At 43.6% G+C, this 18,536-nt stretch overlaps 2 protein-coding genes across 4 annotated transcripts in view; both read left to right on the forward strand.

Annotated features, from left to right (window-relative positions):
- LOC110524085 (rab GTPase-activating protein 1-like) overlaps nt 1-18,536 on the forward strand; it is a 172,305-nt gene that overhangs the window by 71,220 nt on the left and 82,549 nt on the right. The window lies entirely within an intron of this gene.
- Nucleotides 8,941-17,337, forward strand: LOC110524087 (G-protein coupled receptor 52-like). Its single transcript, XM_021603411.2, has one exon. The coding sequence runs from the start codon at nt 12,402-12,404 to the stop codon at nt 13,518-13,520; it is 1,119 nt and encodes a 372-aa protein (XP_021459086.1). The 5' UTR covers nt 8,941-12,401; the 3' UTR covers nt 13,521-17,337.

The following is an 18,536-nucleotide window of genomic DNA, read 5'->3' on the forward strand; positions in this document are numbered from 1 at the left end:
GGACGGTAGCGTCCCACCTCTTCAACAGCCAGTGAAATTGCAGGGCGCCAAATTCAAAACAACAGAAATCCCATAATTAAAATTCCTCAAACACACAAGTATTTTACACCATGTTAAAGATAAACTTGTTGTAAATCCAAATCTTCAATAATGTTTCAACCGGATAATTCCTTTGTCTGTAGAAATGCAATGGAACGCAGCTAACTCTCACGGGAGTGCGCGAGACTGAGCTCATGGCACTCTGCCAGACACCTGACTCAATCAGCTCTCTTTCCCCCCTCCTTCACAGTGGAAGCCTCAAACAAGGTTCTATAGACTGTTGACATCTAGTGGAAGCCTTAGGAAGTGCAATATGACCCCATAGACCCCATGTATATTTGATAGTAAATCTACAAACCTCAGATTTCCCACTTCCTGGTTGGATTTTTTCTCAGGTTTTTGCCTGCCATATGAGTTATGTTGTACTCACAGACATCATTCAAACAGTTTTAGAAACTTCAGAGTGTTTTCTATCCAAATCTACAAATTATATGCATATTCTAGCTTCTGGGCCTGAGTTGCAGGCAGTTTACTCTGGGCACCTTATTCATCCAAGCTACTCAATACTGCCCCCCAGTCCCAAAGAAGTTAACACAGTGTCCAAAGAAGGGCCAGACGTATACAGAATGGTGTCGTCTGCGTAGAGGTGGATCAGGGAATCAACCGCACCCAGAACGCCAAATTCAAATAATTTACTATAAAAATCAAACTTTCATTAAATCACACAAAAAAGCTACACGTGTTGTGAACCCAGCCAACATGTCAGATTTCAAGAAGGCTCTTCGACGAGAGCAAAAGATGCTATTATCTGAGGATAGCACCCAGTAAACAAAGAGAGAGAAGCATATTTCAACCCTGCAGGCGTGACACAAAACACAGAAATAAAAATATAATTCATGCCTTACCTTTAACAAGCTTCTTTTGTTGGCTCTCCAATATGTCCCATAAACATCACAAATGGTCCTTTTGTTCGATTAATTCCGTCGATATATATCCAAAATGTCCATTTATTTGGCACGTTTGATCCAGAAAAACACTGGTTACAACTTGCTCACGTGACTTCAAAATATCTCAAAAGTTACCTGTTAAACTTTGCCAAAACATTTCAAACTACTTTTGTAATACAACTTTAGGTATTTTTTTACGTAAATAATCGATAAAATTGAAGACGGGATGATCTGTGTTCAATACAGGAGGAAAACAAACTGTAGCTAGCTTTCTGGTCACGCGCCTCTATCTAACAGTACACTTCAAGTGACCCTCGTTCAAGATGGTCGTACTTCTTCATTACACAAAGGGAAAACCTCAACCAATTTCTAAAGACTGGTGACATCCATTGGAAGCGGTGGGAACTGCAAGAAATCTGGATTCCCAATGAAAGCCCATCTACTAATAATATGCATATCTTATCTTCTGGGGATGAGTAGCAGGCAGTTGAATTTGGGCATGCATTTCATCCGGACGTGAAAATACTGCCCCCTATCACCAAGAAGTTAACAATGCACGGTTGGGAATGGGCTCATAAGTAAGCATTTCACTGTTAAATCTACACCTGTTGTATTCGTTGCATGTGACCAATAAAATTAGATTTGATTGATTTGAATTGGATATCTGTTCATGTTTAATTACTGAACCTACCTTTTACGTAGTCCTTTTGATTCCTAACATAAGGCTTTTACAAGTAAGCGTCACTGCTGAGGTCTTTTTTTTTTTTTAAGATTTGAGTTCCACAATATAATATAACCAGTTGATAATACGGTTTCAGTTAATGAATCTTAAATGGCACTTGTTTTTTTATTGACTGAATATACACTGAGTGAGCAGGTTCTTAATGTTGAGTTGCACCCCCTTTTGCCCTCGGAACAGCCTCAATTTGTCGGGGCATGTACTCTATAAGGTGTTGATACACACAGGAAACTGTTGAGTGTGAAAAACCCAGCAGCGTTCTTGACACACTCAAACCAGTGTGCCTGGCACCGACTATCATACCCCGTTCGAAGTCACTTAACTTTTGTCTTGCCAATTCACCCTCTTCACCCCCCCCCCTCACAATGCAGTCCTGTTTACAGCCCCTCAAGCACTATAGGGACTTTAATGCAACCCACCACCTTCATATACTCAACTCCTGTTCTCACGGCCCGGTAGGCTCCATTAACAGTGCACACCATGCTTTGATTTCTCGTCAGAGAAACGCATGCTTGGTTTTGCCGCTTGACACCAAAAAACACAATGGCGAAGAGGGGAAAGGAATGGCCGTGGCAACAATAAACTATGATTTTTTTTTTTTTCACGTGTCATTCATCTGGGATATAGGATGCATGTTTCAGGGTGTATGTAATAAAAACAAATGCCCCCACCGAACAGATCTTTTCGCTTTTCATAAGATCTTTGTGTTGTAATTGTACAGGAACAGAGCTGTGCTCAGTGCTGCTGCCCCAGAAATTACAGTTTGTATTAGGGAGAAACACGGCAAAGCCCAAAACTCCTCTGGTCGTGAGTGTGAAGGCCACATCACAACAGTTGTCCTTGGGTCAGGCTGAGGCCCAAGCAAGAGCCAACTGCACAACTGGGAATCCAATGAGCTTTCCCTGACACATAATAATATAAGAAAAAGTTGATGATGCAGAAGAAGTTGTATAAAACAGTAGTAAAAGAGTATAACAATGACAGCCTAGGAACAGTGGGTTAACTGCCTGTTCAGGGGCAGAGCGACAGATTTGTACGTTGTCAGCTCAGGGATTTGAACTTGCAACCTTTCGGTTACAAGTCCAACGCTCTAACCACTAGGCTACCCTGCCGCCCCGAATATGTCTGTGAACACACCAGCCAGCTGCTCTGTGCATGGTCTGAGGACGTGGCTAGGGATCCCATCTGGGCCGGCAGCCTTGCGAGGGTTAACACGTTTAAATGTTTTTCTCACGTTGGCCACGGAGAAGGAGAACCTACAGGCTTTGGTAGTGGGCCGTGTCATTGGCACTGTATTGTCCTCAAAGTGAGAAAAGAGGTTGTTTTAATTTGTCTGGAAGCAAGACGTCGATGTCCGCAACGGGACTGGTTTTCTTTTTGTAATCCGGGTTTGGCTGTAGACCCTGCAACATATGTCACGTGTTTGAGCAGTTGAATTGCCACTCTACTTTGTCTCTATATTGACGCTTTGCATGTTTTGATTGCCTTGCGGAGGGAATAACTGCACTGTTTGTATTCGGTCATGTTTCCAGTCGCCTTGGCATGATTAAAAGCCGGTGGTTCGCGCTTTCAGTTTTACTCGAATGCTGCCATCCATTCACTGTTTCTGGTTCGGGAAGGTTTAAATAGTCACTTAGGGTACTCGGATGCACTTGCTAATACATTTGCTCACCGAGTCGGCGTATTGGCAATGTTGTTGTCTTAGGCTACCTGGAACGTATCCCAGTTCACGTGATCGAAGCAATCTTAAAGCATGGAATCCGATTGGTCAGACCAGCGTTGGATAGACCTGAGCATGGGCGTTTCCTGATGGTTTCTGCCTATAGGATGGGAGCAAAAAAATGTAGTCATGGTCAAATTTGCTGAAGGGAGGGTGGGGGAGGGCTTTGTATGCATCATGGAAGTTTGAGTAGCAATGATCCAGAATGCTACCAGCTTGTGTCGCGTATTTGATATGCTGATAGAAGTTAGGAAGCCTTGTTTTCAGATTAGTTTTGTTAAAATCCCAAGCTACAATAAATGCAGCCTCAGGATATATGGTTTCCAGTTTACATAGAGTAAACAGCATTCTCTCGCAGGTGTTCCTTTTGTCTAGGTGTGAAAGGGCAGTGTGGAGTGCAATAGAGATTGCATCATCTGTGGATCTGTTGGGGCGGTATGTGAATTGTAGTGAGTCTAGTGTTTCTGGGATGATGTTGTGAGCCATAACCAGCCTTTCAAAGCACTTCATGGCCACAGACGTGAGTGCTATGGGGCGGTAGTCATTTTGGTCAGTTACCTTGGCGTTCTTGGGCACAGGGACTATGGTGGTCTGCTTGAAACACAGATTAGTGTCCCGCTCTAGACTTTAGCTCAGTGCAGATGTTGCCTGTAATCCATGGCTTCTGGATGGGATATGTACATATGGACACTGTGTAGACGACATCGTTGATGCACTTTTTGATGAAGCTGGTGACTGATGTGGTATACTCCTCAATGCCATCGAATGAATCCCGGAACATATTCTAGTCTGTGCTATTAAGGCTGTAGCTTGTCATCCTCGTCATCAGACCACTTCCGTATTGAGCGAGTCACTGGTACTTCCTGCTTGAGTTTTTTTTCTTGTAATCAGGAGGATAGAATTAGGGTCAGATTTGCCAATTGGAGGGTGAGGGAGAGATTTGTAAGTGTCTGTGTGTGGAGTTTTTCTTTCTGGTTGTACATGTAACATGCTGGTAGAAAACTGATTTAAGTTTTCCTGCATTAAATCCCCCCGCCACTAGGACCGCCGCTTCTGGGTGAGCATTCTCTTGTTTGCTTATGGCCTTATACAGCACTTAGTGCCTGCATCTGTTTGGTGGTAAATAGACTGCTACGAAAAATATAGACAAACTCTCTTGATAAATAGTGTGGTCTACAGCTTACGAGGTACTCTTCTTCAGGTGAGCAAAACCTCAAGACTTCCTTAATATTAGAGATTGTGCACCAACTTTTGTTGACAAATTGACACAGACCACCACCCCTCATCTTACCGGAGGTGGTTCTGTCCTGCCGATGCATGGAAAACTCAGCCAACTGTTATCGTTCAGCCACGACTCGGTGACACGTAAGATATTATTAGTTTTTATTGTCCCGTTGGTAGGATAGTCTCAAATGGAGCTCATCCAGTTTATTCTCCAGTAATTGCTTGTTCGCCAGTAAGACTCATGGTAAAGGCGGATTATCCACTCGCCGATGAATTCTCCCCAAGCTGTTCATTGACTACAGCTCTGCTTTCAACAGCCAGTGCCCTACAAGCTCATCCGTTAGCTAAGGTCCTTGGGACTGAACGCCTCTCTCTGCAACTGAATCCTGGACTTCCTGAGGGGTCGCCCCCAGGTGGTGAGGATAGGCAACAATACATCCTCCATGCTGACCCTCAGGGGTGTGTGCTCAGTCCTCTCCTGTACTCCCTGTTCACCTATGACTGCGTGGCCGCGCACAACTCCAACATAACCATTAAGTTTGCCGACGACACAACGGTGGTAGGCTTGATCACAATGACGATGAGACAGCTTGTAGGGAGGAGGTCAGAGACCTGGCAGTGTGGCACCAGGACAACAACCTCCTGTCCCTCAAAGTGGGCAAGACAACGGACCTTATCGTGGATTACAGGAAACAGAGGGCCGAACATGCCCACATTCACATCAACGGGCTATAGTAGAGCATGTGTCTAGAGGTTTCCTCTGTGTCCACATCACTAAGGATCTATCATGGCCCACACAGTCGTATAGAGAACACGACAACGCCTCTTCCCCCTCAGGAGGCTGAAAAGATTTGTAAACGACCCTCAGATCCTCAAAGTTCTACAGCTGCACCATTTTAGAGCATCTTGACTGGCTGTATCACTGTTTGGTATGGCAACTAATCGCAAGGCTCTACAGAGGGTAGTGCGTACAGCCCTGTACATCACTAGGGCCAAACTGGGGCTATGTACATCACTGGTGCCCCAAAAATGGTCAAAGACTCCAGCCACCCAAGTCATAGACTGTTCTCTTTGCTACCTAGCGGCAAGCGATACCGGAACACCAAGTCTGTGACCAAAAGGCACCTGAATAGCTTCTACCCCAAAGCCACAAGACTGCTGAACATTCATCAAATGGCTACATGGACAATTTACATGTATTTTTTTTTTATTTAACCAGGTAGGCCAGTTGAGAACAAGTTCTTATTTACACCTGCAACCTGGCCAAGATAAAGCAAAGCAGTGCGACACAAACAACAACAGAGTTACACATTGAATGAACAAGCGTACAGTCAATAACACACTAGAGAAAAAGAAAGTCTATATACAGTGTGTGCAAATGGCGTGAGGAGGTAAGGTAATAAATAGGCCATAGTAGCAAGTAATTACAAATAGGCAAATTAACACTGGAGTGATAGATGTGCAAGTAGAAATACTGGTGTGCAAAAGAGCAGAAAAGTAAATAAAAACAATGTGGGGATGCGGTAGGTAGATTGGATGAGCTATTTACAGATGGGCTATGTACAGCTGCAGCGATCGGATAGCTGATGTTTAAAGTTAGTGAGGGAAATATAAGTCTCCAGCTTCAGCGATTTTTGCATTTCGTTCCAGTCATTGACAGCAGAGAACTGTAAGTAAAGGCGGCCGAAGGAGGTGTTGGCTTTGGGTATGACCAGTGAGATATACCAGCTGGAGCGTGTGGTACGGGTGGGTGTTGTTATCGTGACCAGTGAGCTGAGATAAGGTGGCAAAGACTTATAGATGACCTGGAGCAAGTGGGTCTAGCGACGAATATGTAGCAAGGGCCAGCTGATTAGAGCATACAGGTCTCAGTGGTGGGTGGTATATGGGGCTTTGGTGACAAAACGGATGGCACTGTGATGGACTCCATCCAGTTTGCTGAGTAGAGTGTTGGAGGCTATTTTGTAAATGACATCGCCGAAGTCTAGGATCGGTAGGATAGTCAGTTTTACTAGGGTATGTTTGGCAGCATGAGTGAAGGAGGCTTTGTTGTGGAATGGAAAGCTGATTCTAGATTTAATTTTGGATTGGAGATGTTTAATATGAGTCTGGAAGGAGAGTTTACAGTGTAGCCAGACACCTAGGAATTTGTAGTTGTCCACATATTCCATTCAGAACCATCCAGAGTAGTGATGTTAGTCGAGCGGGCGGGTGCGGGCAGCGAACGGTTGAAAAGCATGCATTTAAGAGTAGTTGGAGTCCATGGAAGGAGTGTTGTATGTCATCAAAGCTCGTTTGGAGGTTTGTTAACCTTTCTGGGATATGTGGGACGGTAGCGTCCCACCTCTTCAACAGCCAGTGAAATTGCAGGGCGCCAAATTCAAAACAACAGAAATCCCATAATTAAAATTCCTCAAACACACAAGTATTTTACACCATGTTAAAGATAAACTTGTTGTAAATCCAAATCTTCAATAATGTTTCAACCGGATAATTCCTTTGTCTGTAGAAATGCAATGGAACGCAGCTAACTCTCACGGGAGTGCGCGAGACTGAGCTCATGGCACTCTGCCAGACACCTGACTCAATCAGCTCTCTTTCCCCCCTCCTTCACAGTGGAAGCCTCAAACAAGGTTCTATAGACTGTTGACATCTAGTGGAAGCCTTAGGAAGTGCAATATGACCCCATAGACCCCATGTATATTTGATAGTAAATCTACAAACCTCAGATTTCCCACTTCCTGGTTGGATTTTTTCTCAGGTTTTTGCCTGCCATATGAGTTATGTTGTACTCACAGACATCATTCAAACAGTTTTAGAAACTTCAGAGTGTTTTCTATCCAAATCTACAAATTATATGCATATTCTAGCTTCTGGGCCTGAGTTGCAGGCAGTTTACTCTGGGCACCTTATTCATCCAAGCTACTCAATACTGCCCCCCAGTCCCAAAGAAGTTAACACAGTGTCCAAAGAAGGGCCAGGCGTATACAGAATGGTGTCGTCTGCGTAGAGGTGGATCAGGGAATCAACCGCACCCAGAACGCCAAATTCAAATAATTTACTATAAAAATCAAACTTTCATTAAATCACACAAAAAAGCTACACGTGTTGTGAACCCAGCCAACATGTCAGATTTCAAGAAGGCTCTTCGACGAGAGCAAAAGATGCTATTATCTGAGGATAGCACCCAGTAAACAAAGAGAGAGAAGCATATTTCAACCCTGCAGGCGTGACACAAAACACAGAAATAAAAATATAATTCATGCCTTACCTTTAACAAGCTTCTTTTGTTGGCTCTCCAATATGTCCCATAAACATCACAAATGGTCCTTTTGTTCGATTAATTCCGTCGATATATATCCAAAATGTCCATTTATTTGGCACGTTTGATCCAGAAAAACACTGGTTACAACTTGCTCACGTGACTTCAAAATATCTCAAAAGTTACCTGTTAAACTTTGCCAAAACATTTCAAACTACTTTTGTAATACAACTTTAGGTATTTTTTTACGTAAATAATCGATAAAATTGAAGACGGGATGATCTGTGTTCAATACAGGAGGAAAACAAACTGTAGCTAGCTTTCTGGTCACGCGCCTCTATCTAACAGTACACTTCAAGTGACCCTCGTTCAAGATGGTCGTACTTCTTCATTACACAAAGGGAAAACCTCAACCAATTTCTAAAGACTGGTGACATCCATTGGAAGCGGTGGGAACTGCAAGAAATCTGGATTCCCAATGAAAGCCCATCTACTAATAATATGCATATCTTATCTTCTGGGGATGAGTAGCAGGCAGTTGAATTTGGGCATGCATTTCATCCGGACGTGAAAATACTGCCCCCTATCACCAAGAAGTTAACAATGCACGGTTGGGAATGGGCTCATAAGTAAGCATTTCACTGTTAAATCTACACCTGTTGTATTCGTTGCATGTGACCAATAAAATTAGATTTGATTGATTTGAATTGGATATCTGTTCATGTTTAATTACTGAACCTACCTTTTACGTAGTCCTTTTGATTCCTAACATAAGGCTTTTACAAGTAAGCGTCACTGCTGAGGTCTTTTTTTTTTTTTAAGATTTGAGTTCCACAATATAATATAACCAGTTGATAATACGGTTTCAGTTAATGAATCTTAAATGGCACTTGTTTTTTTATTGACTGAATATACACTGAGTGAGCAGGTTCTTAATGTTGAGTTGCACCCCCTTTTGCCCTCGGAACAGCCTCAATTTGTCGGGGCATGTACTCTATAAGGTGTTGATACACACAGGAAACTGTTGAGTGTGAAAAACCCAGCAGCGTTCTTGACACACTCAAACCAGTGTGCCTGGCACCGACTATCATACCCCGTTCGAAGTCACTTAACTTTTGTCTTGCCAATTCACCCTCTGAATGGTACACATACACAATCCATGTCTCAATTGTCTCAAGGCTTAAAAATCTTTCTTTAACTACACTGATTTGTGTATTTATCATGCGACGTCAATAAGGGATCATAGTTTTCACCTGGATTCACCTTGTCAGTCTGTCATGGAAAGAGCAGGTGTTCCTAATTTTTTTGTACACTCTATATTGGGCAATTTAGCCATTAGGATTTGTTATCTGTAATGGTTGTAGCTAATGAAGCATTGTTGCTCATTATTGGTATAGATAAGTACAAACATTACTTTCCCATTCGAGTACTCAAAGGAAAATAAAGCATGCGAGTACATGAACAGTACAAAATGTTCAAATGCCCATCCCTAATTCTCTGCAGCCTTTGTAGAGAGCATATGGTAATTTCTCATTCAAATCTCCTTTTCACATAACGCCTATTGTGAAGCATTAGCATTGGGGTGACCTTGACTTCTTCTCCCGTGTGCCGCACTAGGTTTGTTTTTGTAATGCGTTGATATTTATAGTCGTATTGAGTAGCTCGAAACTGATCTCCCCGCTCTTAGGCCCACTTACCTCCGGCTCTCTTTGACTGTTAGTCAGTGTTGGTGTGACCTACTGTACACTATAATGACCTGGCCCTTATTTACCCAGCCTTAACAAAGAGCCCGGACAGGGGCCTGCCCGCTTGTCCCAACACAGTAGCCATAGTGGCTGGGATCAAAAGGCTCAGAGGGGGTGGGACAGGGAAGGGGATTACAGCCCTTACAGCCCTCCTTGTTTTTACAGCCCTCCCTTTTTTTCTCTCTCTCTCTCCCTGCGAAATAATTATTAACCTTCTGGTTGTGACCGTTTTTCACCTGTAGTCCAAAAGGTGAAGGACATCAGGTTATCCACTTCACCATGCCACTTTCTCGTCTGTTCTTATCTTCTTGGGAATCTCCATGTTCAGTTTTATAGAGCATACGCAAGTAGCTTTAAAAGTATAGCTTTCTTGTATATCCTAGTGTTTTCATTATTGTAGAGGTTAGTTGAGCCTGAACTCGGCAATGGTATACAGACCATCTACCTCTGAAACTGACCTCCTGCCTCCTCAATTTTCTGCCGCCTGTTACACTGTCTGCCAGTGAAGGATGATCCCAACTAACTGAAATGCCTGGCAACTGTAACTAAGGGGCAGGCATGGCTGGGCTTGGTCATTGGTCGGAGCAATGGACTGGGGGCAGAGAGTCAGAGGGAAAGCCATATTGGGGGAGGGAGCTAGTTAATAGAAAATGGACTGATAGATTAGCCTAGTGATTTCAGATTAGTAAACTATCCAAATGTAGCTCTAAAAACAAGAGGAGAGACATTAGAGGAGCGAAAGATAGTATTGTGGCTGGGTTGGTAAAGGACCTCAGGTGCAGCCCAAATGGGAGGGGGTAGAGAGAGTGAGAGATCGGGTGTATCAGAGGGAGGGGTAGAGCGCGGTTCAGAGGGAACGGGAGAGAGTGAGAGCGAGCATGTGTGTGTGTGCGTGCAGGGTAAAGAGAGTGAGCGGGAGAACGAGAGCGAAGGGAAAAGGAACTGTAAGCCAGTCACAGCATCTCTTTCCCACTGCACCAGTTGGTGAGGGACAGCTCCTCTCTCCAAAAGGTTCCTATTTAATTATTTTGTGCTTCACTCCAGGACTGCTTTGCTGAATGAAATTGTATTTCTGTCTCTTCGGTTATTCGTTTGGCGAAAGCTGAGTTCGGCTGGGGGAATGGAAATTAGAGGAGACGCACACAGAGGACAGCATTGAAACTGGAACTCTCTGTACTGGTGGAGTCGTTTCTCTTTTGCTGTGGCTTGGTTTTTGTAACAAGGAGCAGACGTACTGAGTGGAAGAAAGAGTCAAAAGTCCAGACAGCTGTGCCTCCCCTGAAAAACACCTAAAAAAAAACGTATTTGAATGGAACGGGCATGTATGTACTAATAATATCAATAATGGAAACAAGCGCTTAAGAGGCGAGGCTGACGTAAAGAGCTTTCACCCTAGGCTGTAAACAAGCGGAATGCAGATTGATCCCACATCCATCTCAGCCGGCGCCCTGAACAGAATTTCTAAGGGGAGACAGTCCGAGGAGCTCTGAGACACCCAGATGTCTTCTACCGGCTCCAGTATCTATTGATCCGATTGTGTGAGACTCCTGACAACTCCTACATTCTTTGCCTGAAAAATCCTCTTTTGCAACCAGCTTTTGCCTCTCATAACCTGGAGAATGAAAGTTTCAGAAAAGTGCGTGGATTGGGATTCCAGAGACCAAAGCCAGATTTGTGGCTACACACACACATAACAGGATCCAGATTATTCTGCGCCTCCTTTGGCTTCTCTCTGATTGGGGAACATTGTAAAACATAATTCCCCCGGCGCTCTGTGGAACGAGAGCTGTGATATTAACCACCGCAGAGAGCCCTGTGTTTGTCTAGCGTGTCTGTGTTTTGATTCGGACAATAGCGGGGCGTACATGGGGTCCAGACACTGACCACGGGACCACTCACTACCCCAAAATAAGAGGATGTGCATACTACAAGACTGAGAAACAATTGCGGCTTGTCTAACAGCATTTTGGAACTTTAGAGAGGACTTGAGGTATGAACCAAACACAATGGCTAACGGGGATGTAATTACTCATATGAATTTGGGGTTTTCCCAGTGGATCTTTCTCTGACAGTAAACAAGCTATCTGAAAGTCGAAATTATACCGACACGCTAAATGTTTTAATACTATTTTCTCTTATCTATAGTCTCAAAATAGGAGTCACATGCTCCCGGTCTTATTTAATCTGCAGTAGGATCTGCACCAGAGCGCCCTGCCTGCCTGCCTCATGTTTCTCCCCCACATGCCGACTACCCTGCACCTCCTGTGCTTTTTGCCCTTGTGAGGACAACACCTGCTCTCCGTCCCCAGTCTCCCAGTGGCAGCCCTCTTATGAATCAGGAGATGTGGCCGCAGACTGTCAGGGAGAGCAATGGGGATCCCTGCCGCCGGGATAAATGCCTGGCATAGCACCGGCAGACCTTTTTCTGTTTTTGGAGGGAATATCTTTCTTCTTTCAACAATTACCCCACTGCCTCTAAGCATGACTGATCGAAAAAGTAGAGCCGAGTCGGCAGTCCTGCTTTCCTATGGGCTGTATTGATTTTCGTCAGTCAGTGTTCATTTGATTGAGACCCAGCTATGTGAGAGCCGAGGTGAAAGAGCGAGAGAGGCCAGAACTCCCATTTGCTGAGGGAGGCTACAGGCAGACAGGTCTTCAGTTACAGTCTATCTGCATCGTGGTTGGCACAGCACAAACCTGACCCACCTGGACCGCGCCCAGAACGATGAACCAATCAGCATTGACGACAGACCTGGTTCCCACTGCCAACAGCAGCCTGGTGGGCCCAGACCCCAACCACTCCTGTCCCCTGGGCTGGGGCCAGAACGAGGGCCTGGAGGCCTGTGTCTTGGAGACTGCGGTCATCGTTCTGCTCACGGTGCTCATCATTGCCGGGAACCTGACAGTGATCTTCGTGTTCCACTGCGCCCCCCTGCTGCACCACTATACCACTAGCTACTTCATCCAGACTATGGCCTACGCCGACCTGCTAGTGGGCCTCAGCTGCCTGGTGCCCACCCTGTCCCTGCTGCACTACCCGGCCAGCGTCCAGGAGCCCATCACCTGCCAGGTCTTCAGCTACGTCATCTCGGTGCTCAAGAGCGTCTCAATGGCCTGTCTGGCCTGCATCAGCGTGGATCGCTACCTGGCCATCACCAAACCCCTGTCCTACAACCAGCTGGTGACGCCGTGCCGGCTCCGCGGTTGCATCGCCCTCATCTGGGTCTACTCCAGCCTGGTCTTTCTGCCCTCTTTCTTTGGCTGGGGCAAGCCGGGTTACCACGGGGACATCTTTGAGTGGTGCGCCCACTCCTGGCCCACCTCGGCGCTCTTCACAGGCTTTGTGGTATGCCTACTGTACGCGCCCGCGGCCCTGGTAGTCTGCTTCACCTACTTCCACATCTTCCGCATCTGCCAGCAGCACAACCGGGAGATCAGTGAGAGGCGAGCACGCTTCCCCAGCCAGGAGATGGAGGCTGGGGAGGGTGGTGGCAGTGGCAGCGGCGGGGGGCACCACGCGGGTCAAGGGCCTGACAGGCGCTACGCCATGGTGCTATTCCGCATCACCAGCGTCTTCTACATGCTTTGGCTGCCCTACATAATATATTTCCTGTTGGAGAGCTCCCACGTGCTGGACAGTCCCGCCCTGTCCTTTGTAACAACCTGGTTGGCCATCAGCAACAGCTTCTGCAACTGCGTCATCTACAGCCTGTCCAACAGTGTGTTCCGCCTGGGCATGCGCCGCCTCTCGCAGACACTCTGCTCTTTCAGCCACTGTGCAGCCGACGACAGGGACTTTGGCGAACCCAAGCCCAGGAAGAGGCCAAAGTCCTGCTCCATCTGAGGCGTTGGAGGATATTGTTAGAAAAGCAGCGAATTTCAAAGGTTACATCTTTACAAAGCTGCTGAACATTTATTTGACAGGGCTGTCCCACAGAGAGAGAATTTAGGCTCAGACGGTTTGTTTTGAAGGATACCAATGACTTTTGCCACAGTCATGCCAAGCCATGATTTACAGGCAAACGTTAGATTGCTGAGAGAGGCTACGTTGTTTTAAAGGTTTACTTTCTGAACAACTAAATGGATGAGAGATTGGTACTACATTTTGGCTTTAAACCTGTGTAGTGGAGTTTAGCTGGTAACCTACTGTATGTGCATCCTTATGTAAAACCTAATTTGACCATGGTTCTCAGGCTTTGATGTTACATTTTTTTGTTCCTCGACAGTCGGGTAAAGTGCTTATAAAAATACAAAGTTAGAGGTCCTCAAAATGGATAAGCACTTTCCTCAAACATTGATGGTGACCTCATGATTTAAGCATCCCTGATTTCAAGGTAATATGGACTAAAGTGTATTGAATTTAAATACCAATATTGGACTGCTACTATAGGTCTGTGTTCTTGGTGGGCACTCAAAGGCTGAATTAGCATAGACAACATCAACATGTAATCCTCATTTGCATACACTCCCTTTTAGGAGTTGACATGGGGTATGTGTGTGCAAATGGCTGACTATTTACTTACTGTACATACTCCTGGACAATGGTGTAAATAACAGCAGATGGGCTAGTGGCCTTGACCTGTTATGACAAACAAAAGTTTTGCGGTGTTTGCAGGTCTGTTAGCAAGCAGTCCGAGTGTTCAAAGACTTTCGGTCAGTCCTAAACAGAGAGATGGGGCACTCAATTTGATGAGTTACTCAATCTCCTAAAAAAAAATATATAAAAAAAAACACACTAATGATTTAGTTTTATTAGATATTTCTATATTTTCACGTGTACTATTTCTTTAAGAATAAATCTTTGTCAATGCTTCCTATACAGTAGCTGTTTAGGAAGCAGATCGAGGGATGGGTTCTGTCCACTAATGCATACATCTCTCTCTTAATCTTTGGTTGAGTTCAGAAAAATCTGCTTCACTCTACTTAAGGATCAGCGTCATATGTATGACTCTGTTCCCTCTGCTTTTCCACGCTAAGTGCAGAGACTGTTCCCTTTTTAGGGCCTTATTGTACAAAATACAGTGGGCATGTGCAGTAAATGCACCATGAAGACTGCCTTTAGTTATGTATTATACTGTTTGATACAGCGCAGGTGAAGTCATTCCAAGTTTTTCTTGTACATTCCCAGAATGGTCCGTTTTTTTTATAGATAATGTAGAAAAATACATAAAGTGCACATTTTCAGTGATACCCAAGACTATTGTGAAATCCCTCTCTATTCTTATGGTGTAGGCCATTTGAAGTTAGACCTGTGTTGTCAATGTGTATTTGACCGTGTGGGAAAAACAAGCAACACGGCTAACTGAACCCTCGATATCATGACTGTTTTTTTTTTGTTCAACATTATGCTACTTAACCTGTGTAGTCATTCCCCGCTTTCCATTACAGATGGTTCTGTATATTTTTTTATTTTTTTATTTTACCTTTATTTAACCAGGCAAGTCAGTTAAGAACAAATTCTTATTTTCAATGACGGCCTGGGAACAGTGGGTTAACTGCCTGTTCAGGGGCAGAACGACAGATTTGTACCTTGTCAGCTCGGGGGTTTGAACTCGCAACCTTCCGGTTACTAGTCCAACGCTCTAACCACTAGGCTACAATATGTGCCTAAAGATATATTTTTCTGGAAAAGATATCACAGAGATTTACTTTCTGTTCATCTATACACAGGGACACAGTTCTGGCTGCATGCAATTTGCGTTTTGTAACGTGACCTTCATTTGACTTGACTGAAGATCCATCATGCTTACATTTGCCGATACAGTTGGACCATCTCGTTTCAGCACTTTTCATGAGCTTATGATGAGGTCAGAAGCTTTAATATTTGTAGCGCGATTCATTATAATTTTAGGGGGCATATATAATCATAGGGGTTCTGAATTCTGCCGCAAAAGACTTTTAAAAAAACATACCCTCCCCAATGGTTGCTTGATGTCTGAGATGACATCTTCACATTACTGTATTTGATTTATTTTATCTTGTGTGAGGTGCATTTAAAAACAAAATGTAATCAAATGGACCATATACAGTGGGGTCTGAAAGTATTGCCACCCTTGATAAAGATGAGCAAAAAATGACTATAGAAGGAATAATTCAAATACTGAGCTATATTGGATGCTCAACAGCAATGGGGACAACATATTATTTTATAAGACTGAGATGTCCATTACAAAAAGTTGATTTAGTGGCAAATTATTTATTTTGGGGGTGATTTTGATGTGTGCTTGGGGTTATTGTGTTGATGGAAGATCCGTTTGCAGCCAAGTTTCAGCCTCCTGGCAGAGGCAATTAGGTTTTTTGCCAAAATGTCCTGGTGCCGGATAAAGTTCATGATGATTTTGACCTTAACAAGGGCCCCAGGACCAGTGAAAGCAAAATAGACCATAACATCAAAGATCCACCACCTTATTTTACAGTAGGTAGTGCTGAGTGATTAGTGCTTTTTGAGGTCGGTTGTGTTCCAATTATTTTAAAAAGTCATCACAGTTTTCAAATATTTTTTTTAGACAAATGCGCAATGCATTGTGGGTTGAATGATGTAACAAAGCAGAATAAAACAAAAAGTCCCATGATGGTAGTGACTGCCCGTTAATGCTTATCACTTATTAACCATTTTATTCAAATTACTTTAATAAAATAATTCAGTTGTGTATATTACATTTGTTTTATTTGTTGACTTTATTATTTCATTCCAAGTCATCATCTCATCTCTAAAGAGCTGCTGCCTGACAAATCACTATTTTAGTAGTAATTCAAATTAAACAAGGCATACTTTTTATGACTGCTGAATACCAACTATCAATCACTTAGATCATGTATTTTCAGGTAGAGATACATGCATCTTTCCCTCTTGATCGCACGTTCTGTGTTCACCCCATCTCCGTGTCTGCTCCACATAGACCAGACAAGTAGGCATGCACGGAATTGATTATGGTAATTGTAGTTAATTACCACGTTTAAACTATGTAGAATATTTGCCTGTTTGAACAAAATGGAATTCAAATAATTGAACCGACGTTGGTCAATTAGTTGTTTAGAAAACGAAAAATAATCAACATTTTAGTTTATCGCGCAGCATATTAGTTATAGGGTTATTTTCTGCTTATGCATTCTCATTTCGACACCAAACCCACCAATGGTGTCCGAGGTCAAAGAGCAATGTTTTCATCTGACCAAAGCACTGGTTCCAATCCAACTGCCAATGCCATTTAGCAAACTCCAGGTGTTTTACATTTGTTGGATGACATGAAAATAGAGCTCTTTAGCCACACACACACCAATGGTGGGTTTGGCGTCTAAATGAGAATACATAAGCAGAAAATAACCCCATACCTACTGTAAAATATGGGGGTGGATCTTTGATGTTATGGGGTTATTTTGCTTCCAGTGGTCCTGGGGCCCTTGTTAAGGTCAAAGACAGGAGCCAGAAATTTGACAGCAAATGGATCTTCCAGCAAGAAAATAACCACAGGCACATATCAAAAACCACAAAGAAATGTTTAATTGGCCTCAAAATCAACATTTTGCAATGGCCACATGGATACTCCCCCAAAGAAATCTTATGGAAGTTTGTTCTGAAGTGTCTGTCCTATATCTGAGATTTTTATATATATATACACACACAATTTTTTACCTTTATTTAACTAGGCAAGTCAGTTAAGAACAAATTCTTATTTAGAATGACGGCCTAGGAACAGTGGGTTAACTGCCTTGTTCAGGGGCAGAACGACAGACTTTTACCTTGTCAGCTCGAGGAACCGGACGCTCTAACCACCAGGCTACCTACTGCCCCAAAATATATAAGAAAGATCAGGAAATGTATTTAAGAAATCTACCATCATAGAGCTGGGACGATAAACAGAAAATCACCTACATTGCCTTCCTCTTACCGAAGCATTTTGCTTACGTTGGTAATTTTCGGTGATTTTTGCCACACAACGTTCCTGTAGATTGTTCTTAAACCATTCTTTTTTTTCCCAACAGTAGTAGCCTATGCATTATGTTGATTCCTGCAATGAAAGTACAGTATCTAGTTATCCCGGTTTTGCTGCCGGCTGCTCTCGTTCCCTCTTCGCGCTGTGTGCACGGAGGAGGCAGAGATGCATTCTGAGAAGCACAATCATTATGACCGTTGCTCAAAGTGTTGTTCTAGTTACCGAGAGGAGAGTTGCAGCTTTCTGTGAGTCGATATAATGTATTTCTCACCTCCTAATATCGAGTTCACGGCACCACTTTACAACCGGAGTGGGGTGTAGTTAATATGATTTGAACGCACCCGGGTAGCAGAGCCGAGCGGAGCGTGTCATTTACAGCGAATAGGCCTACGTCAATTAGCCTAGGCCTAGCACTGGAAAGTGTGCGTAGAACATTAGCCTACATTTACTGATAGATTAATCAATTAGCCTACATGGCTATCTAGCAACAATATCATAGTTAGAGTTAGCAATCTAGCTAAGTGTTTTGAGTTCCCCCTTCCTCAGGTGGCCAATATGCACAAAGATGCTGGAAAAATCCTCTGAAAAGCAAAACAAAACAAAAAATCTCATTGTGGATCCTATTTTGACAGGTTGAACATCAAAATATCAATCATGCAAGTCATGGATATGTTAGATGACGTACCGTACCTTTTGAATCATAGGCTATCATCTCAGTTATCTTTCCTGGCCTGCTGCTAATGTAAAGTAACTGGCCATTGGGGGGGGGGAAAAAATATTTTATGTATTTGTTATTGAGCAAAATAGTTACATATATCACAATATTATTTTTTCGTCCATATCGCCCAGCTTTAGCACCTCCCCCCAAAATAATTTTGCGTAATTTATCGCAGATTTTTTTGTTATTGCAAAAAAAATGTATATAT

The sequence above is a fragment of the Oncorhynchus mykiss genome, chromosome 5 (genome assembly GCF_013265735.2).
Source record: "Oncorhynchus mykiss isolate Arlee chromosome 5, USDA_OmykA_1.1, whole genome shotgun sequence".
NCBI classification, from domain to species: domain Eukaryota; kingdom Metazoa; phylum Chordata; class Actinopteri; order Salmoniformes; family Salmonidae; genus Oncorhynchus; species Oncorhynchus mykiss.